Below are 22,857 nucleotides of genomic sequence, written 5' to 3'. Positions count from 1 at the left end.
TAAAGCTTGTCCTAACTTTCTCAAAGAAATAAATAAAAAAGCTTGTCCCAACTCAATTATAAAAATGATTATTAGATTAAGTTCAAGGGTAAATTACAAACACCCCCCTGAGGTATGACCAAATTACAAAAACACCCCTCTTGTTTGGATAATTACAACCACCCCCCTCAACTCATCAAATTTAGTGGAATCTTCGAGATTATATGGAATATTATCACTTTTGTACCCGTTTTATCCCATTCAAACTCTACATTACGAAGCAAGATGACCATAATATGTGATTTTTAGGTTGTATATATCAGTTTGTGGTGCATCGAAAACTGTATTTTTTACACAAAGAGTACAAACTAGAGCACATTTCACGGAATCTAGATGACTATGTTGAATTTGGCACCATAAAGGTAAGAAAAAATCATAGTTGAGGGGGGTAGATGTAATTATCCAAACAAGAGGGGTTTTTTTGTAATTTAACCATACCTCAGGGGGGTATTTGTAATTTACCCTAAGTTCAAATATTATACGTAAAATTCGATAAAACTTAAAATAAGTTTGAGCTAAAGGTCCCACTAATGTGTAGATGGATCCAAAAGTCCAAGTCTATTAAGCTTAATTCGGGCCTTATGGGCCGAGTTAATGTGGGTCTGAAAACGGGCCATAAACCCTAAACCGACTTTCGAGATCCGTATTCCAAATTCAGCATACATCCTAATTCAGAATTGGAATTGAAATTGGAATTGGAATATCGACTTCCAATTTGGCAAAATCTCCTCTTCAATTTAGATCGAAATCCACATATGATGTATCAGTGTATCACACCATTTGTTCTTCCGTAAATCATTCTACGCGCATAGAAGGCTAAAACAGCGAACCCTAACTTCCAATTTGGCAAAATTTCCATCTCCAATTTAGGTGGAAAACCCTATAAATCCATGAAAACAAAGCGGGAAGAATCCGATAATGCAGCGGACGAAGAAGAGGCTGCGAAGAGGCAGAAGCTAATCGATCAGTCCTCCACTCAACTCGCGTTTGAAAACTCGCTGCTACCGCTGGCATCTTACGACGACGACGACGAGGAAGAGGAGGACGATAGGAGAGAGAAAGGTGGAGATGGACTTGCAAACAATGGCAGAAAGGTGGAGCAAAATAGGAGTGTTTATGATGAGGAAGATGAAGACGATGATGAAGAAAGTGAATTAGGGCAAGGGAACCGCAGTCGAGCTATTGAAGTAAGAAGGGACTGCCCGTATCTTGATACTGTTAATAGACAGGTATTGCGCTCTTCCATAGCTTGAGACTACAATGAGTGAATTTCTTACTGGAATGTGATATTTTATTTGTATGATGCCCCCTTTTTGTGAAGGGATATGAAAATGGGGAGTTTGGTAAGAAACAAAACAAAAAAACGAACAACATATTTGCAGGGTGCTGATGAAATTTGCAGTACTTGATTGTACAGTTTGCCGAAACCGTCTTATATGTGTTGAGATATTGATCCAAATTAATTATATTGCATAAAGTATTTTATTGGCATTCTGTGGTGAGGTAGAAGGAACTCGATCTAATTTTAAAGGTATTGCTTGTGCACGATTTAAGCTTTTTATTTCATCTTTACCCTATCTTGGCAAGTATTTGATTGGAGAAAAGAAAAGAAGTGGTATATGCTACATGTTACTATAATATTTAGATTCAAGCTCGTTTTTGCTATTGAAATGCGTATATGACTTTGAGGAATGTAGAGTTTGGCTGTTGATAAGGTTTGGAACCATGGTGGATGTAAACTGTAGTACTGTGTTCATATTATAGGAAGATCGGAATAAATGAGGGCTGGAAGTTTTCTACCTGGTAAAGGATTAGCTTCAAAACATTTGCTTCTTACTATTTCGATTGTTGTGTTCCTGAGCTGGATGAGGAATTGATTATGTTAAAATTCTTTACATTGTGGTACTGTCATAGTCATTTACTCTTCCAAACATGATGGCGAAACTTTTGTGGAAATTTAATCTCGAGACACTGAATTCTTGTATAATACGTTTTAATGTACACTGAATTATTTGATATGAATTAAGCTATTTTGCAGTATTTTCTTTTGGTTGTAATTCTGCCTCTGAATCCATGTTTTGTTAACTTTCAGGTTTTAGATTTTGACTTTGAGAAATTTTGTTCGGTATCTCTTTCAAACTTGAATGTCTATGCCTGTTTGGTCTGTGGGAAGTATTTTCAAGGAAGAGGACAGAAATCTCATGCATACACTCACAGTCTTGAAGCGGACCACCATGTCTACATTAATCTTCGAACAGAGAAAGTTTATTGTCTTCCTGACGGATATGAAATTATTGACCCATCACTGGATGACATTCGGCACGTACTCAATCCAAGGCATGTTTAATGCATTAGTTCTTTCCATTTCATGTTTTCTACTTTTGCCTGCTTTCTATCCTGGTTATTTTCTTTGTCATGTATCCGTTCCATGTATGCTTATCTGTGTTTTCAAGGATTCATCATTCAGTTTTTTACATGTAAATTGTTCAGGTTTGCAAGAGGGCAAGTTGGTCAAATTGACCAGAATCGGCAGTGGTCAAGGGCACTTGATGGTTCCGATTACCTTCCTGGAATGGTATTTAGTTGAGATTTGCCCTGTCATCTTCAAGTTATTTTAATCCCGCTGCTCTTGGTGTGCATGTACATAATTTTGATATTTTCTATTTGAAATATTTGTAGGTGGGGTTGAATAACATCAAAGAGACTGATTTTGTCAATGTGACCATTCAATCCTTGATGCGTGTTACTCCCTTGAGGAACTTCTTCCTCATCCCTGAGAATTATGCCCACTGCAAATCCCAACTTGTTCTTCGATTTGGAGAGCTAGCGCGAAAGATATGGCATGCAAGGAACTTCAAAGGACAGGTTGAGTCCTGAATCCAATTGTAACTCTCGTATTCATTTTATTTTCGACCTCCATGTTCTTACTCTTTAAATTTTGCAGGTGAGTCCACACGAGTTTTTGCAGGCGGTTATGAAAGCTAGCAAGAAACGTTTCCGAATAGGGGCACAATCGGATCCAGTTGAGTTTATGTCATGGCTTCTTAACACACTGCATGGGGATCTTAAAAGTTCAATAAAGGGTAGAAGCATTATTCACCAGTGCTTTCAGGTTTGACCTAAACCCACCCCACCCCAACCCAAACCACACACGCACACACATTACACACACATGATCTGCATTCAGCAAAATAAGTGTTTTTGTTTTCCTTTTTCCTCTGCTTTTCTCAATATGAATGTTTCTTGCAGGGTGAATTGGAGGTCGTGAAACAGATCCACGGTGACAATGGAGATGGTATGGAGACAAGTAGAATGCCATTCTTAATGCTTGGATTAGACTTGCCACCTCCTCCACTGTTCAAGGACATCATGGAGAAAAACATTATTCCACAGGTTAGATTCCTTAATTGCGCGAGTGGTTACTTAAATAATTTTTTGAATTAATTGTTACATGTTCCTGATATAGAGACTGTTATTGTTTCATGTTTCAATTGAGCAATGTTTCTTATGTTTATCATCATCGCCTTCTTTTAGTGATGTTTGTGGCAGAAGTGACCAGGATAGGGAGCACTTCCCCTATAATGAATCTATTTCTTATACGTATTGCCGTGTCAATTAACCAAATATTCCTCTGTTTTCTTTTTCATAGTAATGAATGAAACCAAGGTTCTGTAAACCTACCCATACCCAATTTTATTTTTGATGAATATAAATAGGGTAAATTACAAACACCCCCCTGAGGTATGTCCAAATTACAAAAACACCCCTCTTGTTTGGATAATTACAACCACCCCCTCAACTCATCAAATTTAGTAGAATTTTCGAGATTATATGGAATATTATCACTTTTGTACCCATTTTATCCCATTCAAACTCTACATTATGAAGCAAGATGACCATAATATGTGATTTTTAGCTTGTATATATCAGTTTGTGGTGCATCGGAAACTGTATTTTTTACACAAAAAGAGTACATACTAGAGCACATTTCACGGAATCTAGATGACTATGTTGAATATGGCATCATAAAGGTGGAGGTCTAAGAAAAAATCATAGTTGAGGGGGGTAGATGTAATTATCCAAACAAGAGGGGGGTTTTTGTAATTTGACCATACCTCAGGGGGGTGTTTGTAATTTACCCATATAAATAATATGTGAGATGGTCTTTCCTTTAACTATGTTGCCCTACGACGGTTTGCTGTACTATGTGAGCTTGCATGTTTTTTTCAAGGACAAGTTCAGGGAAGCTTGTTGTTGCATGGAGTTTTTCTACGACAAGTTTTGAATGCTTGATCTTCCTTGAACTATATTATCCTGTTTATAGATGTATATATTTCTTGACAAACTGAATGGGAAGTACTGAACTCATTAATGAAGCCTATGAATATGTCCAGGTTCCACTTTTCAACATATTGAAGAAGTTCGATGGGGAGACTGTGACTGAAGTTGTCCGGCCTCGTATTGCAAGGATGAGATATCGTGTCACGAGGTTGCCTAAGTATCTTATTCTCCACATGCGTCGATTTACAAAGAACAACTTTTTTGTGGAGAAAAATCCTACTCTAGGTGAGTGGTTATTATTTCGCTATTACAATACTGTTTGTCAAATACACACTTCTTTTGACACAGTCGTGTAGATGAAAATTGAACTTTCACATAGTTAGCCCATGTTATGTGAGCACTCAATTATCATGGCCCTACCGTAACGATGAAGAAATAAATTATTGGTAGACATGTAAACTAAATGCAATTTTTCTCCGCCCCATAACTATGTAAAAGAGCTGCATCGCCTCTTTTTTTTTTGGTGTACTTAAAAGTTATATTTATCTATTAGGTATTTGATTGTTTCTCTTTTATCTAATTCCTTATGGCATCTTTTGTTTGTGCTAGTCAATTTCCCTGTGAAGAATCTCGAACTCAAGGATTACATCCCTCTGCCTGCCCCAGCTGAGAATCGAAGACTGCGATCAAAATATGATTTGATTGCCAACATCGTTCACGATGGTAAGCCAGGGGAAGGATCATACCGAGTGTTTGTGCAGCGAAAGTCAGAAGAACTATGGTAAAAATTTAGATTCGTGTTTTTCTTGCTTGTAATATTAATCGAGACTGTAATAATTTTCATACATCCTTAACGAAGTCTCTTGTTTGACCAGGTACGAGCTCCAGGACCTTCACGTGTCCGAGACTTTGCCTCAGATGGTTGCACTGTCGGAGACATACATGCAGATATATGAGCAGCAGTAGTAATGGCACTTTTGTGCTTATTATTTTTTTTCTTCGATGCTCATGAATTATGCCAGAACAGCATTTGCAAGAATTTTGCGTAGGAATTAAATATTTGTTGTGATATACAGTGTGAAACCAGTAAATGTATGGAACTGGTCACAACCTTGAGAATTATACAGGAAAATATCTCTAAAAAGTGTCCACTGAAAAAATTATTCTAGAAAGCTCCTGAGATTTGCAGCCACTCAGTAATGTGGTCCATACTTTTTATGTTTCGGGCTAAATTTCGACGTATACGTTAATGAGGCTTAAATTATTTCTAAAAACGTACGTTTGTGTTGCGTTTCTCTCCATCGTAGTTGGTCGACCTATTTCGTTGCAGAGCTAATTAATAATTAGCTTTTCAGAATAAATAATTAAACGTGTTAGTTAACTATGTCGGTGATCAAATGACAGTTCCTGAATGTTAAAAAAATCAAGAGTCAGATATGCAGATTCCATCTATTATTAGTTGGTAGCTGTTTAACAACACCATAAAAATAGCTTTTGGAGCTGATATAAAAAATAATTTAGTTAGTAAAATAATTAACAATGGAGGGAGAATTGATGAGAGTTGTTAGGTATTGGTTGGAGGGAGAAATTACAAACTTAATCAAGGTATGGCTTACAGCCTACGCCTCCCTATCTTACTGTTATTTCTCCGCCAAGGTGTTGCCGAAAGGCGCCGCCAGATTCGCCGCCTTCCTCCCGGTGGTGTGCCTCTTCCTCCTCCTCCCCCTGCAGCTCCACTCCGTCCACCTCCTCGGCACTACCGGCTTCTTCCTAGCTTGGCTCTCGACGTTCAAATTGCTGTTGTTCGCCTTCGACAAAGGCCCGTTGTCCACTCCTTCGATTTCTCTTCCTCGATTCATCGCCGTCGCTTCGCTTCCGATCGTACTCCAACAGAAATCGAAATCTCAAGGAAAATTGAACCAGAAATCATTCCTAAACTACGCGATTAAGGCTATCTTGTTTGCCCTGTTAATCAAGACGTATGATTACGAAGATCGTATTCATCGGAGAATCATCGTGGTGCTGTATTGCTTCCATATCTACTTGTGCTTGGAGATCCTGCTGGCGGTGGCAGCAGCCGCGGCGCGGTGGCTTCTATCGGCTGAGCTCGAGCCGCAGTTCAACGAGCCGTACCTGTCGACCTCTCTCCAGGATTTCTGGGGTCGCCGGTGGAACCTCATGGTAACGCGTATGCTGCGGCCCACCGTATACTTCCCCGTGCTTGACTGGTCAACGGGGATCGTGGGACGCGATTGGGCCCAGCTGCCAGCTGTGATGTCAACGTTCGTTGTTTCCGGGATGATGCACGAGCTCATATTCTACTACTTAGGGCGCGTGAGGCCCACGTGGGAGATCACGTGGTTCTTCGTGCTGCACGGCGCGTGTGTGGTGGTTGAGATAGCCGTGAAGAAGGCTGTGGGCGGCAGGTGGCGGCTGCCCAGCTTCGTCGGGACGGCCTTGACCGCCGGATTCGTTTTCAGCACCGGTATGTGGCTGTTTTTCCCGCAGTTCCTGCGGTGTAAGGCCGACGAGAGGGGATTGGCGGAGATCGCGGCGGCCGGCGCGTTTGTGAAAGACGTTGTACGCGCCTTATGTTCCATGGTCAACTCTTAGAGGTTCTCTCATTATTTTCTTATTTTTCCACAGTAGATCATAATAATTTGATTCTTTTTTTAATTATCAAATAAATAAATTAAAAAGGACTGTTTATTTATTTAACTTTTTAGGTCTTACCCCTTAAATTCAGGAATCATATTTTGGTCATGATTTTCATGTTGACTTTTTAAATTGTTCCGCTTGCGGTTGTAAACGAGCTGAGCTTGGTATTTGAATAAATAAAAATATAGTATATATGCATTTTTTAATATAGTCTTTGTTCGTGTTATTATACGATATAGTTGATTTACCCAGGGTGCACATATATTTGGTTGCGAATTTCTTCGTTACAGAAAAAAAAAATAAAAAAAAATTAACATATTTTATTTAATCCATGGCAAGTATTCAAAATTACCAAACCCCAACAAAAACCAAAAAACAAAAAATAAAAGGACTGAGTTGTAAAAAGCCAATTCTTTTTGGCATATGGTTCAAGTATATGAAACACAACTTAGGCTGGACAAAACTAAAGAATAAACCAATTCTTGAGTATATAATATATTCAGTGTCACTGCAACTTAAAAACATGGTTTTTTCTATGTACAATAAATAAGTAATTGCATGTATAAAAAGAATGACAGACTATTAATAACTCATCTTACTGTAACAAGGATCTTTTCCACTCTTGTCCATTTCGCCCTTTTTCGACATATTTTTTAACCTGCACGATTGCTCCAATATCAATTTATACGTCGAAGGATACTTCGAAGCAACTAAGGAGAATCGATCCCGGTATTCTTCAACTCCCTCAACCAACAACTGCCAGATCAGCACACCAGCACCCGCTTCCCTTTTCTTCGCTGACTTGTAAACCTTGTCGTAAACAATCTTCAATAAGATGTCTCTGTCATAAGATCCATCCGTCTGAACGCTCAAAGGGGCGCCGATTTCCGTAAAAAGAAGCGGCTTCTTCAACACATTTTCACTGTCGCTTATATGAGCGTCTGCCCAGTTCGATAGGTACTTCACTTTTGCTTCTAAATCCGCCTGCGGGATCCTGCATTAAATACAAACATTAGGCACTCGACACAACATTGTACGAGAATAATAATTATTATTATTTATTATTTTATTACGAACCAGCTGTGTGGATAAGCGTGAACTGAAGCAAAGTCTATGTCTTTAATGGCGGAGTTGTTAATGAAGTCCGATCCGAGTGATGCGGCCCATTCCCCTGGATTCGCTCCGTAATTCTCGGTTGACTTCGAGCCGTAAAACCCTTCGAGCCCGACTGTTACGAGGTGTTTTTTGTCCAAACTTTTCACGAATGCAGCCATCTCCGTAATCCAAGACTGTACAAATATGACACGAAGAACGCATTAGCTAAATCAAGATTTGACTATACATAACATCTTGTAAATCAATTACTATTGTTTTCAAAAAATCTCGATTAGACACTAAGACGAAAACTGAACCTGAAGAAAAGGAGCAGATGAAATGGATTCACACCGAGGTTCGTTTATGAGTTCCCATGCGAAAATGGATGGTTCCTCGGAATATTTTACTCCGGTAAATGAATTATTTCTAGACAAAATAGCCTGCAAATAGTTGATAAAAACAACATGAGTTAAACAAGATGGTGTACTTGCCATTATCAACTGTTGAGTACTTAAAGAAAAAGGTTACCTTAACGTAAGCTCTGTAATAACCTTTTATGGTTGGGTTGGAGAAAAACGAATCGGTCGAGGATGAGACATCGACTCCAGCTTCTTCCGCCCAACGCACGTACTGAGCTTTTCCACCGTACGCGTCCAAATTATTCACGAGGCTTAGGATTAAACGTATCCCGTTTTTTCTTGCTTCAACTAATACATAGTCTAATGCCTGAAACACAAATGATTATAGAGTAATTCAAGCATATGTTGCATATTAATTAAATCTGAATGGATTTTAGTTACTATTGATTGATTTTAATGAAACAAAAGATGCATTCAGAATTGTAAGAACATTGACAAAAACTTCATAATATTCTTGATTTTGACAAGAACCATAAAATTAATTGTTCCCCTTTCACCACCAATGCAATACTTCAAAAAATATATATAAAAATAAAAAAATAAATCTGATCACATATATTTACAAACCAAGACCTCCAGAAACCAATTTGAGATTTTACATAGAAATTAAAAAAAATGTGTGTGTGTGTGAGAGAGAGAGAGAGAGAGAGAGAGAGAACCTTGAAGACACGTTCATTGAAGACACCGGGTCGGAGCTGAAGAGAATTCGGGTCAGGGCCATCGCTGAAAGCCCACGTGCGGCAAACGGTCAACCCCATTTGAGAACCTCGCTTGAGCATCTCAGAAACCCTGCGCCTGGAAGAACCCAGCTGAGCGCTCTCATCCATCAACCAATAAGAATTCCACCCATTTACGTACACTTCCGATTCCGATTCCGATTCACGATTCCCATCCTCTCCAATGAGCACGAATCTGGTGTGGTTCACCCCCACGAAACCTATCCTGGGCAGATTCCATACCAGAACAGGGAGCTCGAATTCATCGTGGAAGTTGACATACAACAGGAAGAAGATGGCGCAGATGCCTAGAACTGGGTACAGCCTTTTCTCTCTCCACTGTGAATCCATTACAATAATAATAAATGGCGGCTGAAAATAGTGCTCAACGCGAAGAGATGTTTGCTATTCTTTATGGAGGCAGGGGGCGTGTCATCGTCACCGTGTGCGGCGGGGCAAGAGGCGGCGGGAGCTACGGACAAAGGATAAACGTTAGTGCTTTTGGGTCGGTGGGTTTTCTCTCAGTAGGTGTGTGTTGTATTTTTTTCATTAATTGTTGAGGAAAGTCAACTTGGTTACGCTGCTGTCTTGTTTTTTTCTTGTTTTGTTTTTTTGTTTTTTTTTTTTCTTTTTTTTAAATGTCTATTTAATAATAAAATAAATAATAAAATAATAATTCACCCCTACATGTTAGTCTGAACTCAAAAGTCAGAACCACAGTTGTTGAACCACTTGTGTAGTGGGTCTTTTTCCATATAAATATAACGAATCCAGGATTGGAATTTAAATGAAAGCAACTGCTGGAAAAATTCAAGTTCGGGTTGATATTTAAAAATGAAAACAAATAAGGTATTTTAGTTGGAAGTTGTATATGGATGTATATTGAATTATAATATTATTACCAACAATTTTTTTTATTTGTTAGAAATAAGAGAAATGAACTGAAACAAAAGAAGATAACATTCTATTCTGGCCTACTTCTCCATTTCAATTATTTGTATCAGGTCCCATATATCTGTTTTAAAATCAAATTATCGCTACATTTATACGATTTTCCCCTTCTCAACGTGTTAATTGTGGTTTTGCGATGGCTCAAATGCACCAGAATCGACGGATCAGATATTACGACCGATCATCTTTAGGTACAAAACATTTGCAGTTTATCCCACAACGAAAGTGAAAATCATTTGCAGTTTGCTCCCGTTTCATTGATCTAAACTCGGAAGCAGAGAAATTAAGCTTTAAAACTTGCAACATGTTGAGAAATTAATTGCCTTCACAACTAATTTCGACTTCACCCCGACTACAAAACCAGCAAAAATTGCTTCGAAACAGCACATTATGCAGTAAATTACATTTTATTTTTTCCTTATAGATCTTTTCGTACACCATCTATATGCAATAGTTTAAAAAAAGCGGACAGTTTACGGGGAAGACAAACAACAACTCAGTACTCAAACACAGAAGAGATAATCAAACCATTAGTTACATCATTTAGTTTACAGATTTAACTACAAAGAAGTATGCATATATATATATATATATATATATATATATATATATATATATATATATATATATATATATATATATATATATGTGTGTGTGTGTGTGTGTGTGTGTGTGTGTGTGTGTGTACCTGAGATCATTGATCACGAAGGAACCTCTGCAAACACTGGAAACCCAAATGCTCGGCACAAAACCTCTCCATTTCCGTACCACCGCCTTTTTCAATGCAAACATCTCTTTCAAAGCCCTCGATAATATCATCCCAATCCCTCAAATATCCATCCCAATGCTCAGCTCTACTATCGGAAACTGCATCCAGTATCTCTTGCAAACCTACAATCTTGCGGCTCACATGCCGCCTCAGCTCCCTCACGTTTGGATCGAGCCCAGGTACTGAATCGAGCCTGAATAACAAGCCCATTAATGCCTCGTTTATTCTCACCCGCTCCCTCTCACTCGCTCGTACAGCATCAACCGTCTCCTGCCAGACACAATAATTATGGTATATTTAGAATGACATACGTCTGAAAATCGAAAAAAAAAAAATTCGGACAAGCAATGTCAGCAATCAGCATATGCATTTAGTACTAATGGTGATCTGTGAGTAAACATGTAAGGGTGGAATGTATGAAATTAGCCAATTAAGATTGCTAGCTATATTCGATAATGTTATACCAATCATGCCTAATAACCGAGCACAAACTTGTATATACAATTTCTTGCGACCTTTTATTCTTCCCCAAATTAGACCTACACAAAGCTGAAAACAGGACATAAATTATAATGAAGTCAGATCAAAATTGTAACATTAGCCATTAAACGAATCCGCTGCGTCATGAAAAAAAATCAATAGGTCGAACAATTTCTTCATGCTCCAGGAATCCATCACAGTTAACCGACAAAAAATAAAAAAATAAAAACAATAATAATAAAGGGAGAACAGTGAAAGCTGAACCGACAGAAACTCGTCAATTTTCTAGAGTACTTTTAGCATGTTATATGCTTCACTCTGAGATAAAATTACTGAATTAAATCGCGAATTTATGCAAGCTAATTAAAAAATATATACGGATAAAAGCATGATGATGGCGATGTGAGTGAAGAATTTTGAAATCGTGCCTGGCGTTGGATGATTCTCTGCCAGTAATTGGCTTCGGAATTGACGGCGGAGATCTTCCCGACAAGGACGCGGACCACGTGAGATCGGTAGGCGGATTGTATCCGAACAGCAGCGGGCAGTTCTCGGGATTGGGGATGTGCGGCGGCCACAGTTATCGGAATGGATTGTTCATCGGTGGCGGAACTGATGGGGATTTCGGTAATTTTGGGGTCGGGATCAGGGGCAGAGTGGTCATTATGGAAAGAGTATACAACCGTGGTGGCGGTGGAAGAGAAAAATCGAGGTCTGTAGGAGGACTTCATTTTTTCTTTTTTTTACCAGTGGAAAGAACGAAAAGTGAAAGCAAAGAGTAAAGAGAAAAAGATGAGTGAGAGTGACGTTGCCGAATGTGGACGTTTCTAAAAAAATTATCTTGGCGCGTATTACGCTTGGGCTTCAGCAATTCCCGTTATTTGTGGGGCCCATGGGCTTAGCAATACGTGTATGTATGGGCTATATAGTTATTTGTGGGGCCCATGGGCTTAGCCATACGTGTATGTATGGGCTATATATTTTGGCCCTCATTTAGTTGGAAATTAGTCATGATTAAATATTAATTATATAATTAGTTTTTGTACGATTTTTAGTTTCCCCAATAATTTGTCGACCGGCAAATATTATATTATCGTGGATTATCTTGTCTTTAAGATAGTTTTTGTGTGGGACGTTCCGGAGTCCGATAAAATAACTGAGGATAGAAAAAAAGAATTGGTGAAGTAAATTATTGAGATTATTGATCACAAACAATAATGCAATCTTTGGATCATCCAGTCTACTCAATAATAATAACACAATCCATTAATTATTCACTAATAATACAACAGTCCAGTTTAGCCAAAAAAAAAAATTTGTTTTCAAAGGGGTGAAGGAAGAATCTTCCCGGAGCACTTCCCAAACCCGACGCTGTAACCATCTCCCTGTAATTCGATCCGGAAAAAAAAATACTGATGAAATCGGCACAAATACAATCTAAAAAAAGTAAATATAAAGTTTAAATAAACTAAAACCTTGCAACAGCCACTCAAAATGACTTCATCTCCGTCTTCTAGAAACGTACGAGTAGTTCCACCTAGAGACAAAGGCTGTTGTCCGTTCCAGCTCAATTCTAACAAGCTTCCAAAAGACTCAGGTACCTAAAGATGAATTAAGGTACCGCTAATTTCTTCATTGGTGCTAAACGCGCAAATTAAAAACATGCAAAACTACAAATGAAGGAATTAGTTATACAGTATGGTAATCTTACAGGACCACTTATAGTTCCAGTTCCTAGGAGGTCACCAGGTCTTAAGTTACAACCGTTGCTCGTATGGTGGGCAAGTTGCTGAGTTATAGTCCAATATCTGTATAGCAAAATAACTTATTGTCGTCGTTCAAGTTATAGGGACCATCTAATTAAATAAAAAGGTAAAATATATAATGACAAATTCATACATGTGTTTCAAGTTGCTTTTTGCTACTATGCTTCCGTCTTCTTTGCCAGCTGGCACAATGGAAACCTGAGTATAAGAAGAGAGCATAAAATGAAATGTATAAGGATATCCTATTCTTTTATCTGATAGACGAGCCAAATACCTCCAAGGAAATATCGTAGTTTTTGGATTCTTTCTCCGCGATATACGGCAAAGGAGGAGGATCCTGCAAGTAACATTATACAAACAATTATATTGATGGAAAGACCTAGCATACCAGAATATTGAGATACCCAATATAATAGTCAATTAATTAATACCTGTTTTTGAGCATCAAAGGCGAACGGTTCTAGAGCATCCAAGGTCACAATCCATGGGGATATAGTTGTACCTACAGTATAACCCAAAAGCAAAAGATAAAGCTTCTGCTATCTTCAGTTGCACCATTTCGAAATTTTGATTTCAATTTCGGGTAGAATACTCCGTAAGTAATAGGAACGATTGTGTACCAAAGCTTTTTCCGAGAAAAGGACCAAGAGGCACGTACTCCCATGCCTGAATATCTCTGGCTGTCAAAACAAACATTAAATAATGTTATAAGCAATCGAGTGGGCAAACTTCTTAGATGATTTGGTATGATGAATTTATGTGCTTGGAAGTGTGATACATACCACTCCAATCATTCATCAAGACAAGTCCAAAGATATGATCTGCGGCCTCATTAACATCCACAGGCTTCCCGAACTCATTTCCAGGACCAACTATAAAAGCCTATACGCATTTTATCAATTTGCAAAAGTAGCAAACACATTATTTAGTTCCAAAAGCAGTAGGTCATGGTAATTATATTTATCACATAAAAACAGTAGCAGAAACAAATGGGATCTAGTTATTTAGATTCCTTCCAGAAAAAAAAATCATTGTTTATCATTCACCCGAAATAATCTCGTATTTTCCTAAAGCCAAATGAATACTACTATATACTAACATTATTACATTTTCCTTAATTATATATTGTTAAAAAATATTTGTATTGATAAATTCAAAAGTAAAACATATAAAATCAAAAAGAAAGTCTGATGTAAGACCCTACAGTAAGACTTGTCTCTGCAAAACACAAATTTAACATCCATAAGTTTCGTTCCCTAGTTCTTCCCCAAAAAATTCCCTCCCAAAATTACCAAAACCACGTCAAACTTGGCTATGTATTTCTCCTTTTGGAAAAGAATATAAAATACTTACCATTTCCAGTTCGAAGTCCAGCTTACGAGAAGGTCCGAAATAGGGCTGAGAATTGGGAGCTGGATGGGCTTGACCTCTGGAACAAAAAGATATTCGATAAGTGATGCAATATACTTCTCATTTTTAACTGTAAAAGGGAAAATTTGGCTACGAACAAACTCAATTAGTAATTCTTGCATGAAATATGAGCATATATAGTAAATACTTTTGCAAACAACTGTCTATACATTGGAGAACATTTGAAGATTTAAAAGTTAAACAACATAGACTGATGTAAGATGCAGTCCTTTGTAAAATTTCAGGACTGAGATTGGGGCTAAAATACAACACAGATTGGGCTCCAAAGATTAATGGCAACTTGTCTGTATGTAAAAAAACTTATGTTCTTAACCTTGGTCTGATTATGTCAGTGCCAGAGATGACAACCGATGATGCACGTCCATGGTAAGCAATAGGAACGTGAAACCTGGAACATATGCAGCATAAAATAAGGAATGGAAAAGGGCAAGAGAGTGAGACGGATGCAAACGGAAGGCTAAGGTCTGGAATAACATTCTAAATGGTATTACCAATTTGGGTTAATTTCCTGGTCGGGGCCTCGAAATATAAGTCCACAGTTCCTCACATGATTCTTTGACGTAAAGAAGTCAGTGTAGTCCCCTATTGCAACTGGAAGAACCATTTGGACCTTCCCCTGCCACATCACCATGTGTTCAAACAGATAAACAGAACCTACATTACTTTTGCAGATTTAAAACTATTTGCAGACGATACCATAGGCACAAGTGCTTTTTCCCTCAAACTTTCGTTATCGCGCAATATTGGCTCTGTAGCTGCATCATGCAAAGAAAACTGAACATATTAAACTTACTACTCCTCATCCTAAATCCAAGCCAAATAATTAGTTATATCACATGACCGCAAATTTTAGATTTATTTTTATGAACATGAAAGTGGAAAACGTGACCATAATCCACAACATGTACAGAGGAAGCAACATGAACAGCCAACCTGATAATAGCTTTTGCAATGTCGTACGAGCTTCCTTCCACGCTGGTCGTCCCAAGCCCGAAAACTTATTGAGATTAGGCTATATAGCATGTCATTCAACCAGCATTAGCAACTAGACTTCTTAATTTTGTTTTCGGTTATAATTTAATTTAATAATTTTCACATGGAAATAAAATTAAACCCCAGTCAAAGCAAGTGAAGCAGGTTGCATCAGTAGAGTATGATGTGTAATTAAAGGCTCACCTTCCTATCATAGAATTTTAGGCCACTTTCCTTCTCGAATATTTAGCAGCAACACATGATATGCTTGAAAATTGAAATTAATTTTAGTTTTCTCCAGTAATTTTTTTAATTAATTCTATTTATGTGTTCTCTGGTAACTTAATTTTTCGATGATGTAATCAGTAACAGTGGATGCATGAATACACACGCCAAAAATTCTACCCAAAACAGCACGAATGTTTGTCCCACACACAACAAAAATTACATCAACATAATACAGATCTTCTCACGCTTCACAAATTTCAATTTCGAGTAAAACTTTTGATTTTATCTGATTCAAAAGTTCAAGTAAAATTAAAACTAATTTCAAAAAGGGAAAAAAAATGGCAAATAGACCTGAGTGAAGCAATCGGAGTTTCTGAGATACGGACCGTCGAATAGACCGGCGGAGGCAATCACGGACAGGTCCAGCACATAGTCTCCAATGGCAACGCCGGGTCGGGGTTCCGAATCCGGTTCGGGTTTGAACACGCCGTACGGCAGATTCTGGATAGGGAAATGCGAGTCCGGGTGGACTTCAATGAACGACTTCAGCGCCATAGCGAAGCAATCCAAGGAGGAAACGACGTCGTTAGGAGCTAGGCCAGAGCTCTGGTGTTACAGAAGAAAGAGTGACAATAGTGAGTGTGAATAATGGAAAGGTATTTTGTAAACAAATGGTAAATATACGGAATGGCGGGTAGTTGGAGTGGGTCTCGGTAAATATGACATGTGAATTTATATATATTTTATTTTATTTTATTTTACTTTTTTTTCTTATTTCGTTTTTATTTTAATTATTGTTTAATGAAAATAATAACAACGAGCGATACGCTGCGGCAATTCAAGATTCATCGATGTGGAGGCAGGAGGCCCATGCAAGTGTATGTGTATGTGTTAGGTACGGCAAAATTAATTGGGCTAAAATATTGGTACCACTACTTATTTCTCTCTCAATCAAACTTATATACTATATTGTATCTCAACAAACAAAATATTTGGGGTCTAATAATTTAGGTAGATTTACCAAAAATAAATAAATTAGGTAGTATGTCAAATTAGGGCAAACGAAAAACATGTGTACAAAAAATCAGCCAAATCGAATAAAAATATATATGAAAAATATTAAACATACAAAGTACGTGACTAATTCATGATACCAAAATAAGCTAGATTGTTTTGATTTCTTTATTATTATAAGATTATTAAAAAAAACAATTTTTTTACTAACCATTTAAATTTAAATAGTGTGTATGAAATTTATTTAAATGTGGTCATGTCTTGCATCATTTCTAGGAATTCATTCACCACACTTAAATGATTCTTTGTATTAGTGAAAATATTTTTCAACAAGTGAATTTGTATCTATTAACCTAAGTTCGAAGTCCCTCTCAACGATCGCTATGTTGAACTTGTCACACTTAGTAGAAACTGGAAACCCAACTGAAAGAAAGACCACAAAATACTATTTTTTTACTAAGATGAAAAGCATGAGATGACAAAATTATTCATTAATTATATTTCTTTTGTTTTGTCGTAGAAAGATCGAAAAGACATTATTTAAAAGGAAAATATTACAAGATTAAATACAACAAAACCCGTCACAGTCGGAGCAAAACCGCCGTCGAAGTGCCGCCACCGCCGGAACCGAGCAATCATTCGTATTCACCGGAGCAAATTGGAATTAACTCCTTCAGTGTGTAGCCTCATTAATATAGACCCCAACTTAGGATTGACTATGGTCAATTTGAGTATAAAAAGTGTTGGGCCTGGGCCAATATGAAATAATGTGGACCTCTATACATTGGTTAATTTGTGTTTTAATGGGCTTGGGATCCGGTGATATTCTTACAATGGATTTCAATCAATTTAATCTAAATTATTAATTATCAAAAAAAAAAAAAAAATCTAAATTATAAATAGTTTTAAATTATTATTGCAACGAATAGTTTATCATTTATTTAACTTTAACATAAAAATGACATAACGTTTTCTCTATTTCTAGGAGAATCTAAAAAGGACTGCCCCCTGCCCCATTCCTCTATTTCCCCCAATTTGCCGATCAAAGATAGAAAGGGACGAACCGATCGGCAGCGAACCCATACACCACAATCCAAATCCAAATCCACCGCGGAATAGGCGAAAACTGACTGGTACTGTCATCACTGCTGCTCTGCCCAAACCCTAGGTTTTTCGTCTTTGGTTTCAAATCGCCCTCCATTTTCGATTTTTTTTTTCGTGCGTGATTGTGTTTTTTATGCCAACAATTGTCGTCTGCGATGCAGGGGTGTTTTGAAAAGGATGTCGATAGATTTGATATTGAAGCCGTCGTGCAGCGGTTGTGGATCGGCGGTGGAGCTGTACGGCAGCACGTGCAAGCACCTCACGCTGTGCGTGAAATGCGGCAAAAGTATGGCTGAGAAACGCGCCAAGTGCTACGAGTGCGGCACTCCAATTACTCGCCTGATTAGGGTTAGGAATCTATTCACTAACTGCAAAAGATTTACTGATGATTTCCATGAATGATTTGATGTGAACACGCACGAACTAGCATAGCATTTGCTTGTAGCATGAAGTTGATGTATAACTAAGGGTTTCACTTGATGTAGGTTTTAAGAATCTTATCCTGCAGTTTTATAAACTTGGGAGGGTTAATTATTAATCGAAAGATTTCTCGTGATTTTCCTGGCACACAAGGATTATCAAAATTGGGAACATTAAGTTTGAGAGCACTTTAGTTTTGTCCTTTTTATTTTGTCGATACATTTTGAGGTGTATCAGGTAATGATATCATGCAATTATCTTGTTTATGTGGTTTATAAACCAATTTTTTAACCACTCTTGCTTGAAACTACATTGAAGAGATCTACATCATCACACCATTGAGAACCCTTGCTAGTTTTACTCATTTGGTAAACTTTATTCGTAAGGTTTTAAGAGAATGGATTTTTGCTTGATTTTTACATACGTCAGCTTGTGCCCAATACATTGGTTGCAGATTGCCATTTAGTGTTTTTGTGCATTCGCTGCTCGTAATACAATTGCATTTCAAATTAGGTGCTAATGCTTGCAATTGAATATAACGTTATTTCTATTCAATAATCTTCTATTCTAATTTGTAAGTGGGTGTTATTTCTCATATATAGGAATATAACGTTCGGGCAAGTTCCAGTAGCGAAAAGAATTATATTATTGGAAGGTTTGCTACGGGATTACCAACTTTCAAGAAGAAGAATGATAATAATTGGACATTTCAGAAAGAAGGTCTGCAGGGACGCCAAGTTACCGATTCTCTGCGGGTACTGCTTTTACCTCATAAGATATCCAGTTCTATTTTATATTCACTGTTGGAAGTCCTAATATTTGTCTTTGAAAAAAGAGTTATGGGTATGTATCCGTCAACTAGTTATCCAGTTAAATACTTGTATTGTGTTTGTTGATTAGGATGATGCAGATTCCTAGTGTAGTTGTCCTGAGTTGGGATTAAGATGAAATAATTCTGAGGCTTTATCATTTTCTATGATTTTATGGAAGGTTGCAGTTAGTGTCATGATCCATTAGTTCTAAACAAAACCACCTGATTTATTTTACGCGATCCGAAACTTAATTAACCCGTTGCTATAGAAATATTTTTATTTAGACTGAACTATGTTTTTAGATAATATATAATGTAAAGTTTTGATTGGTTCATTTACTCTTTCTCAGGATGGTTTGGCTTTATGCTGCTTGACAGTAAATATATTGTCTTTATTTGTTAGCTTTTTGCTATCATCATATGATTGCATTGTATAGGAGAAGTTCAAGAATAAACCTTGGCTACTAGAAGATGAGACAGGCCAGTTTCAGTATCATGGCCACTTTGAGGGCTCACAGTCAGCGACATATTACCTTCTAATGCTTCAAGGCAAGGAATTTGTAGCCATTCCAGCTGGTTCCTGGTAATCAGTTTTATCCTTCACCCTTATTTATCCCAATTTTGCATAATGGAGTCATAATTTCTGTTGATTATAGGTACAATTTTAACAAAGTGGCACAGTATAAGCAACTAACGTTGGAAGAAGCAGAAGAAAAGATGAAAAATAGAAGGAAAACTGCTGATGGTTACCAGAGGTGGATGATGAAAGCGGCAAATAATGGACCTGCAGCCTTTGGTGAAGTGGAAAAGTTTGATGGGGAAGGTGCATCTGGTGGAGGGAGGGGGCGTAAAAAATCGACAGGGGACGACGATGAAGGCAATGTTTCAGATAGGGGAGATGAAGATGAAGAAGAAGAGGCATCAAGGAAAGGTAGGCTTGGACTCAACAAGAAACATGCAGATGATGATGAAGAAGGTCCAAGAGGTGGTGACCTTGACTTCGATGATGATGATATTGAGAAAGGTAATGATTTATATGCTTTTATAGTATTAGAATTAGAATTTACTAGAAAGCATCAACAACTAACCATTTGTCTTTGTTTAAATGTGTAATGAGAAAATTTGTATTGTTTGATGAACTAAAACCTTCCTGGATTCTCTGTTTTTTTTTTCTTCTTTGTCCATTATTACTAAATGCTACTACTTAATAATGATTATTTGATTAGTGGTAGTACATGCTGTATGTGACCCTATTTTTAATGAGTTAGAATTGTCATGTGATTTCATCCCATTTATACTTCTCATTGGGCGGGTTTAGCATATGACAACATGGTGTGAGTTATGTGGGTTCACTTGTCACATTCCGTAATCCCTCCGTTGCTCCTATTTCCTTTAAGGACATCCCACAACCCATTTCCTGTAAAATGGAAAAAAAAAAAATCACAAAAGCACGGCTTCAATTAATGTAAGGATTCGACACCACTTCTTTGCAAGGAAGTCCTGGTGAAGATCCTCAGAACTTTCACATTTTTAAACCTCCATACTGGGTCAAATGGGACACATCATAATAGCAAGATGGGGAGTAGCTTTTACACAAAAAATCTGTTCTCCTTTTCTAATCGTTTTCCATCTTCTCTAGGGGATGATTGGGAGCATGAAGAAATTTTTACCGATGACGATGAAGCAGTTGGAAATGATCCCGAGGAGCGGGAAGATTTGGCCCCTGAAATTCCTGCTCCTCCAGAAATTAAGCAGGTTATTTTTTATTCTTTTTATTTTCTTATAGAAAATTAAGCAGTTTATTGTGGAAAATAGGGATTTTCTAACGAACATCCCATTCTGGATTTCTTAGTTTAGGTTGAGACCTGCTAATGAAATGCTTGTGTCTTCCATCATCGTCATTTCATATGATTTTGCGATTGTCTGGCCAGAGTCTAAATTAGGTTGTTGTTATGCTTTTTATTTATTTATTTATTTTATTATTTCAGGATGATGATGATGAGGATGAAGATGGTGAAGAAGAGGGAGGGTTGAGCAAATCAGGAAAAGAGCTGAAGAAATTGCTTGGGCGTTCTAATGGGATGGATGATTCAGATGCAGAGGATGATGACGACGATGACGACGATGTATGTTACCTGATCCCAGTTTTCAGTTCTATCTTATTGAGAATGTCATATGTTGTGCATAATAATGTGAATATTGAAATATTTCGTCTTAGAAAATGTCATCGTATTCAAAATTGTCTATGAACTTCTTGAGTATAATTGGAGGCTTTGGGACATGATGTTCACAAGTTTTGGTAGCTATAATAAAGGATTGCTTCTTGCCTTATTAGCTTCTTTCTACACAAGCTTGTTCTGGTCACGAGTATAATTTTCTTTATTTTGTTAGATGGAAGATGATATATCACCTGTGCTTGCCCCAAAGAAGGAAGCTCCTAAAGAAGAACCAATTGATAACAGTCCCCTAAAATCAACTACTTCTGGGGCTGGTCGAGGAACACCGAATGGATCGAAGTCGAAGAGCAAAAGGAAGAGCAATGGCGAGGAATCAAAAACAACTAATGGTGCACCTCTGAAGAAAGCGAAAACAGAAAATGTGAGTGACTGTTATGTGTATTTTTGTGTTTCCTTTACTTTATTTAAGGGCATATTCATCATAAGAAGCTTACATTGGGATTCAGGAAGTAAAATCTGTGAAAGATGAGATAGGTTCATCTTCAAAAAGCAGTGCACCTACTAAAGGCGCAACTCCACCAGCACCATCAGTGAGTGCATCTGCACCACCAACTGGACCAGTTACCGAAGAGGAAATAAGGGCTGTTCTCTTACAGAAGATGCCAGTGACCACACAGGATCTTGTAGCCAAATTCAAATCTAGGCTAAAGTTGAAAGAGGTAAGGAAATCTCTTCTATCAAAAGATTTTCAGCCGTTGCTTTTTATTTTAGATGATATAGTATTCTCTCTCTTCGTTTCTGTTTGATTTGTTCGACTCTTTGACGTGTTAGATTCTTGGTGATCTAAGAGTTCCTCATTGGCTCACTGATATAGTGGTTCCTAATAGAATTCCAAATGCACGTGAATTAATGTTGGTACATGTGAGAAGGATAACAAGTTAATTTAGACCATTCACAACCCTCGTAAACCAGCTTCAGTTCTATTACGTGTACCTGCAGCATCATGTGCATACTGTCGAACAGAACAACTAATTGTGGATTATGTTTGTTTGGAATTTGTAAAGCGGGGCATGAGAATCAATTACAAGTATTATGTTGAACCACCTGAAATTGAGTCCAGCAGTTTACTTAAGTATTTTAGATGTTAGTTTTTGGTAACAAAGAATCCACATCTGTAGTAAACTGAAGTTATCTGTGAATACAGGACAAGGATGCTTTCGCAGCTATATTGAGAAGGATATCAAGGATACAGAAGACTAATGGCGCAAACTTTGTCGTACTTAGAGAGAGAGCATAAGTTGTTCATCTTCGACTAGTGTGTGTATTTTTAACTTACCTAATGCTTGCCAAACTGAGGAAGTGTTCTTGAGTCCAGTTTTATACTTTTTCTTGACTAAGACGAAATGGAGAGTTTATTTACCAAATCTTACTCTTGATAGTAACAAAGAACAGCTAAAATAGGGGAGGTCTCAAAAAAAATTAAAGGCCGTGAATATACGAAAAGTCGACGGTATCTTTATTGGTTT

The 22,857-nt window shown here is 37.5% G+C and overlaps 6 protein-coding genes across 7 annotated transcripts; 3 read left to right on the top strand and 3 right to left on the bottom strand.

Annotated features, from left to right (window-relative positions):
* The first annotated feature begins 684 nt into the window (after nt 1–684).
* On the top strand, nt 685–5,492 carry LOC105969006 (Ubiquitin C-terminal hydrolases superfamily protein). Its single transcript, XM_012993726.2, has 9 exons — nt 685–1,268; nt 2,132–2,376; nt 2,530–2,614; nt 2,719–2,904; nt 2,984–3,151; nt 3,289–3,432; nt 4,434–4,605; nt 4,930–5,101; nt 5,196–5,492. Exons 1-9 carry the CDS (start codon nt 930–932, stop codon nt 5,284–5,286), a joined length of 1,602 nt encoding a protein of 533 aa, XP_012849180.2. The 5' UTR covers nt 685–929; the 3' UTR covers nt 5,287–5,492.
* Nucleotides 5,493–5,654: 162 nt separating this feature from the next.
* On the top strand, nt 5,655–7,184 carry LOC105968485 (acyl-CoA--sterol O-acyltransferase 1). The gene has a single exon (XM_012993120.2). The coding sequence runs from the start codon at nt 5,860–5,862 to the stop codon at nt 6,931–6,933; it is 1,074 nt and encodes a 357-aa protein (XP_012848574.2). The 5' UTR covers nt 5,655–5,859; the 3' UTR covers nt 6,934–7,184.
* A 258-nt stretch (nt 7,185–7,442) lies between these two features.
* On the bottom strand, nt 7,443–9,559 carry LOC105968852 (mannan endo-1,4-beta-mannosidase 6). Its single transcript, XM_012993528.2, has 5 exons — nt 9,152–9,559; nt 8,602–8,799; nt 8,391–8,513; nt 8,056–8,267; nt 7,443–7,972 (listed from the first exon to the last, which is right to left on the bottom strand). The coding sequence occupies exons 1-5, from the start codon at nt 9,557–9,559 to the stop codon at nt 7,561–7,563; spliced, it is 1,353 nt and encodes a 450-aa protein (XP_012848982.2). The 3' UTR covers nt 7,443–7,560.
* Nucleotides 9,560–10,853: 1,294 nt separating this feature from the next.
* On the bottom strand, nt 10,854–12,213 carry BAG5 (BCL-2-associated athanogene 5). Its single transcript, XM_088811998.1, has 2 exons — nt 11,837–12,213; nt 10,854–11,198 (listed from the first exon to the last, which is right to left on the bottom strand). Exons 1-2 carry the CDS (start codon nt 12,137–12,139, stop codon nt 10,854–10,856), a joined length of 648 nt encoding a protein of 215 aa, XP_088668124.1. The 5' UTR covers nt 12,140–12,213.
* Nucleotides 12,214–12,584: 371 nt separating this feature from the next.
* LOC105968325 (fumarylacetoacetase) lies at nt 12,585–16,505 on the bottom strand. Its single transcript, XM_088811997.1, has 14 exons — nt 16,157–16,505; nt 15,539–15,617; nt 15,302–15,360; nt 15,097–15,221; nt 14,919–14,993; nt 14,528–14,603; nt 13,957–14,056; nt 13,795–13,854; nt 13,606–13,676; nt 13,449–13,511; nt 13,308–13,372; nt 13,120–13,216; nt 12,884–13,009; nt 12,585–12,793 (listed from the first exon to the last, which is right to left on the bottom strand). Exons 1-14 carry the CDS (start codon nt 16,358–16,360, stop codon nt 12,731–12,733), a joined length of 1,263 nt encoding a protein of 420 aa, XP_088668123.1. The 5' UTR covers nt 16,361–16,505; the 3' UTR covers nt 12,585–12,730.
* A 1,232-nt stretch (nt 16,506–17,737) lies between these two features.
* RAP74 (transcription initiation factor IIF subunit alpha RAP74) lies at nt 17,738–22,755 on the top strand. Of its 2 annotated transcripts, none has more exons than XM_012993415.2 (10): nt 17,738–17,952; nt 18,085–18,271; nt 18,946–19,098; nt 19,592–19,737; nt 19,811–20,178; nt 20,794–20,909; nt 21,143–21,280; nt 21,546–21,752; nt 21,838–22,050; nt 22,536–22,755. In XM_012993415.2, exons 2-10 carry the CDS (start codon nt 18,101–18,103, stop codon nt 22,626–22,628), a joined length of 1,605 nt encoding a protein of 534 aa, XP_012848869.1. In that variant the 5' UTR covers nt 17,738–17,952; nt 18,085–18,100; the 3' UTR covers nt 22,629–22,755. The 2 variants fall into 2 exon arrangements, with proteins under 2 accessions (XP_012848869.1, XP_012848870.1); XM_012993416.2 differs by having other exon boundaries at nt 17,738–17,987.
* Nucleotides 22,756–22,857: the final 102 nt, after the last annotated feature.

The sequence above is a fragment of the Erythranthe guttata genome, chromosome 13 (genome assembly GCF_056151865.1).
Source record: "Erythranthe guttata isolate IM_541 chromosome 13, IM_541, whole genome shotgun sequence".
Lineage (NCBI taxonomy): Eukaryota > Viridiplantae > Streptophyta > Magnoliopsida > Lamiales > Phrymaceae > Erythranthe > Erythranthe guttata.
The sequence above is the reverse complement of the archived record's forward strand: the minus strand, read 5'-3'. Positions and strand labels throughout refer to the sequence as shown.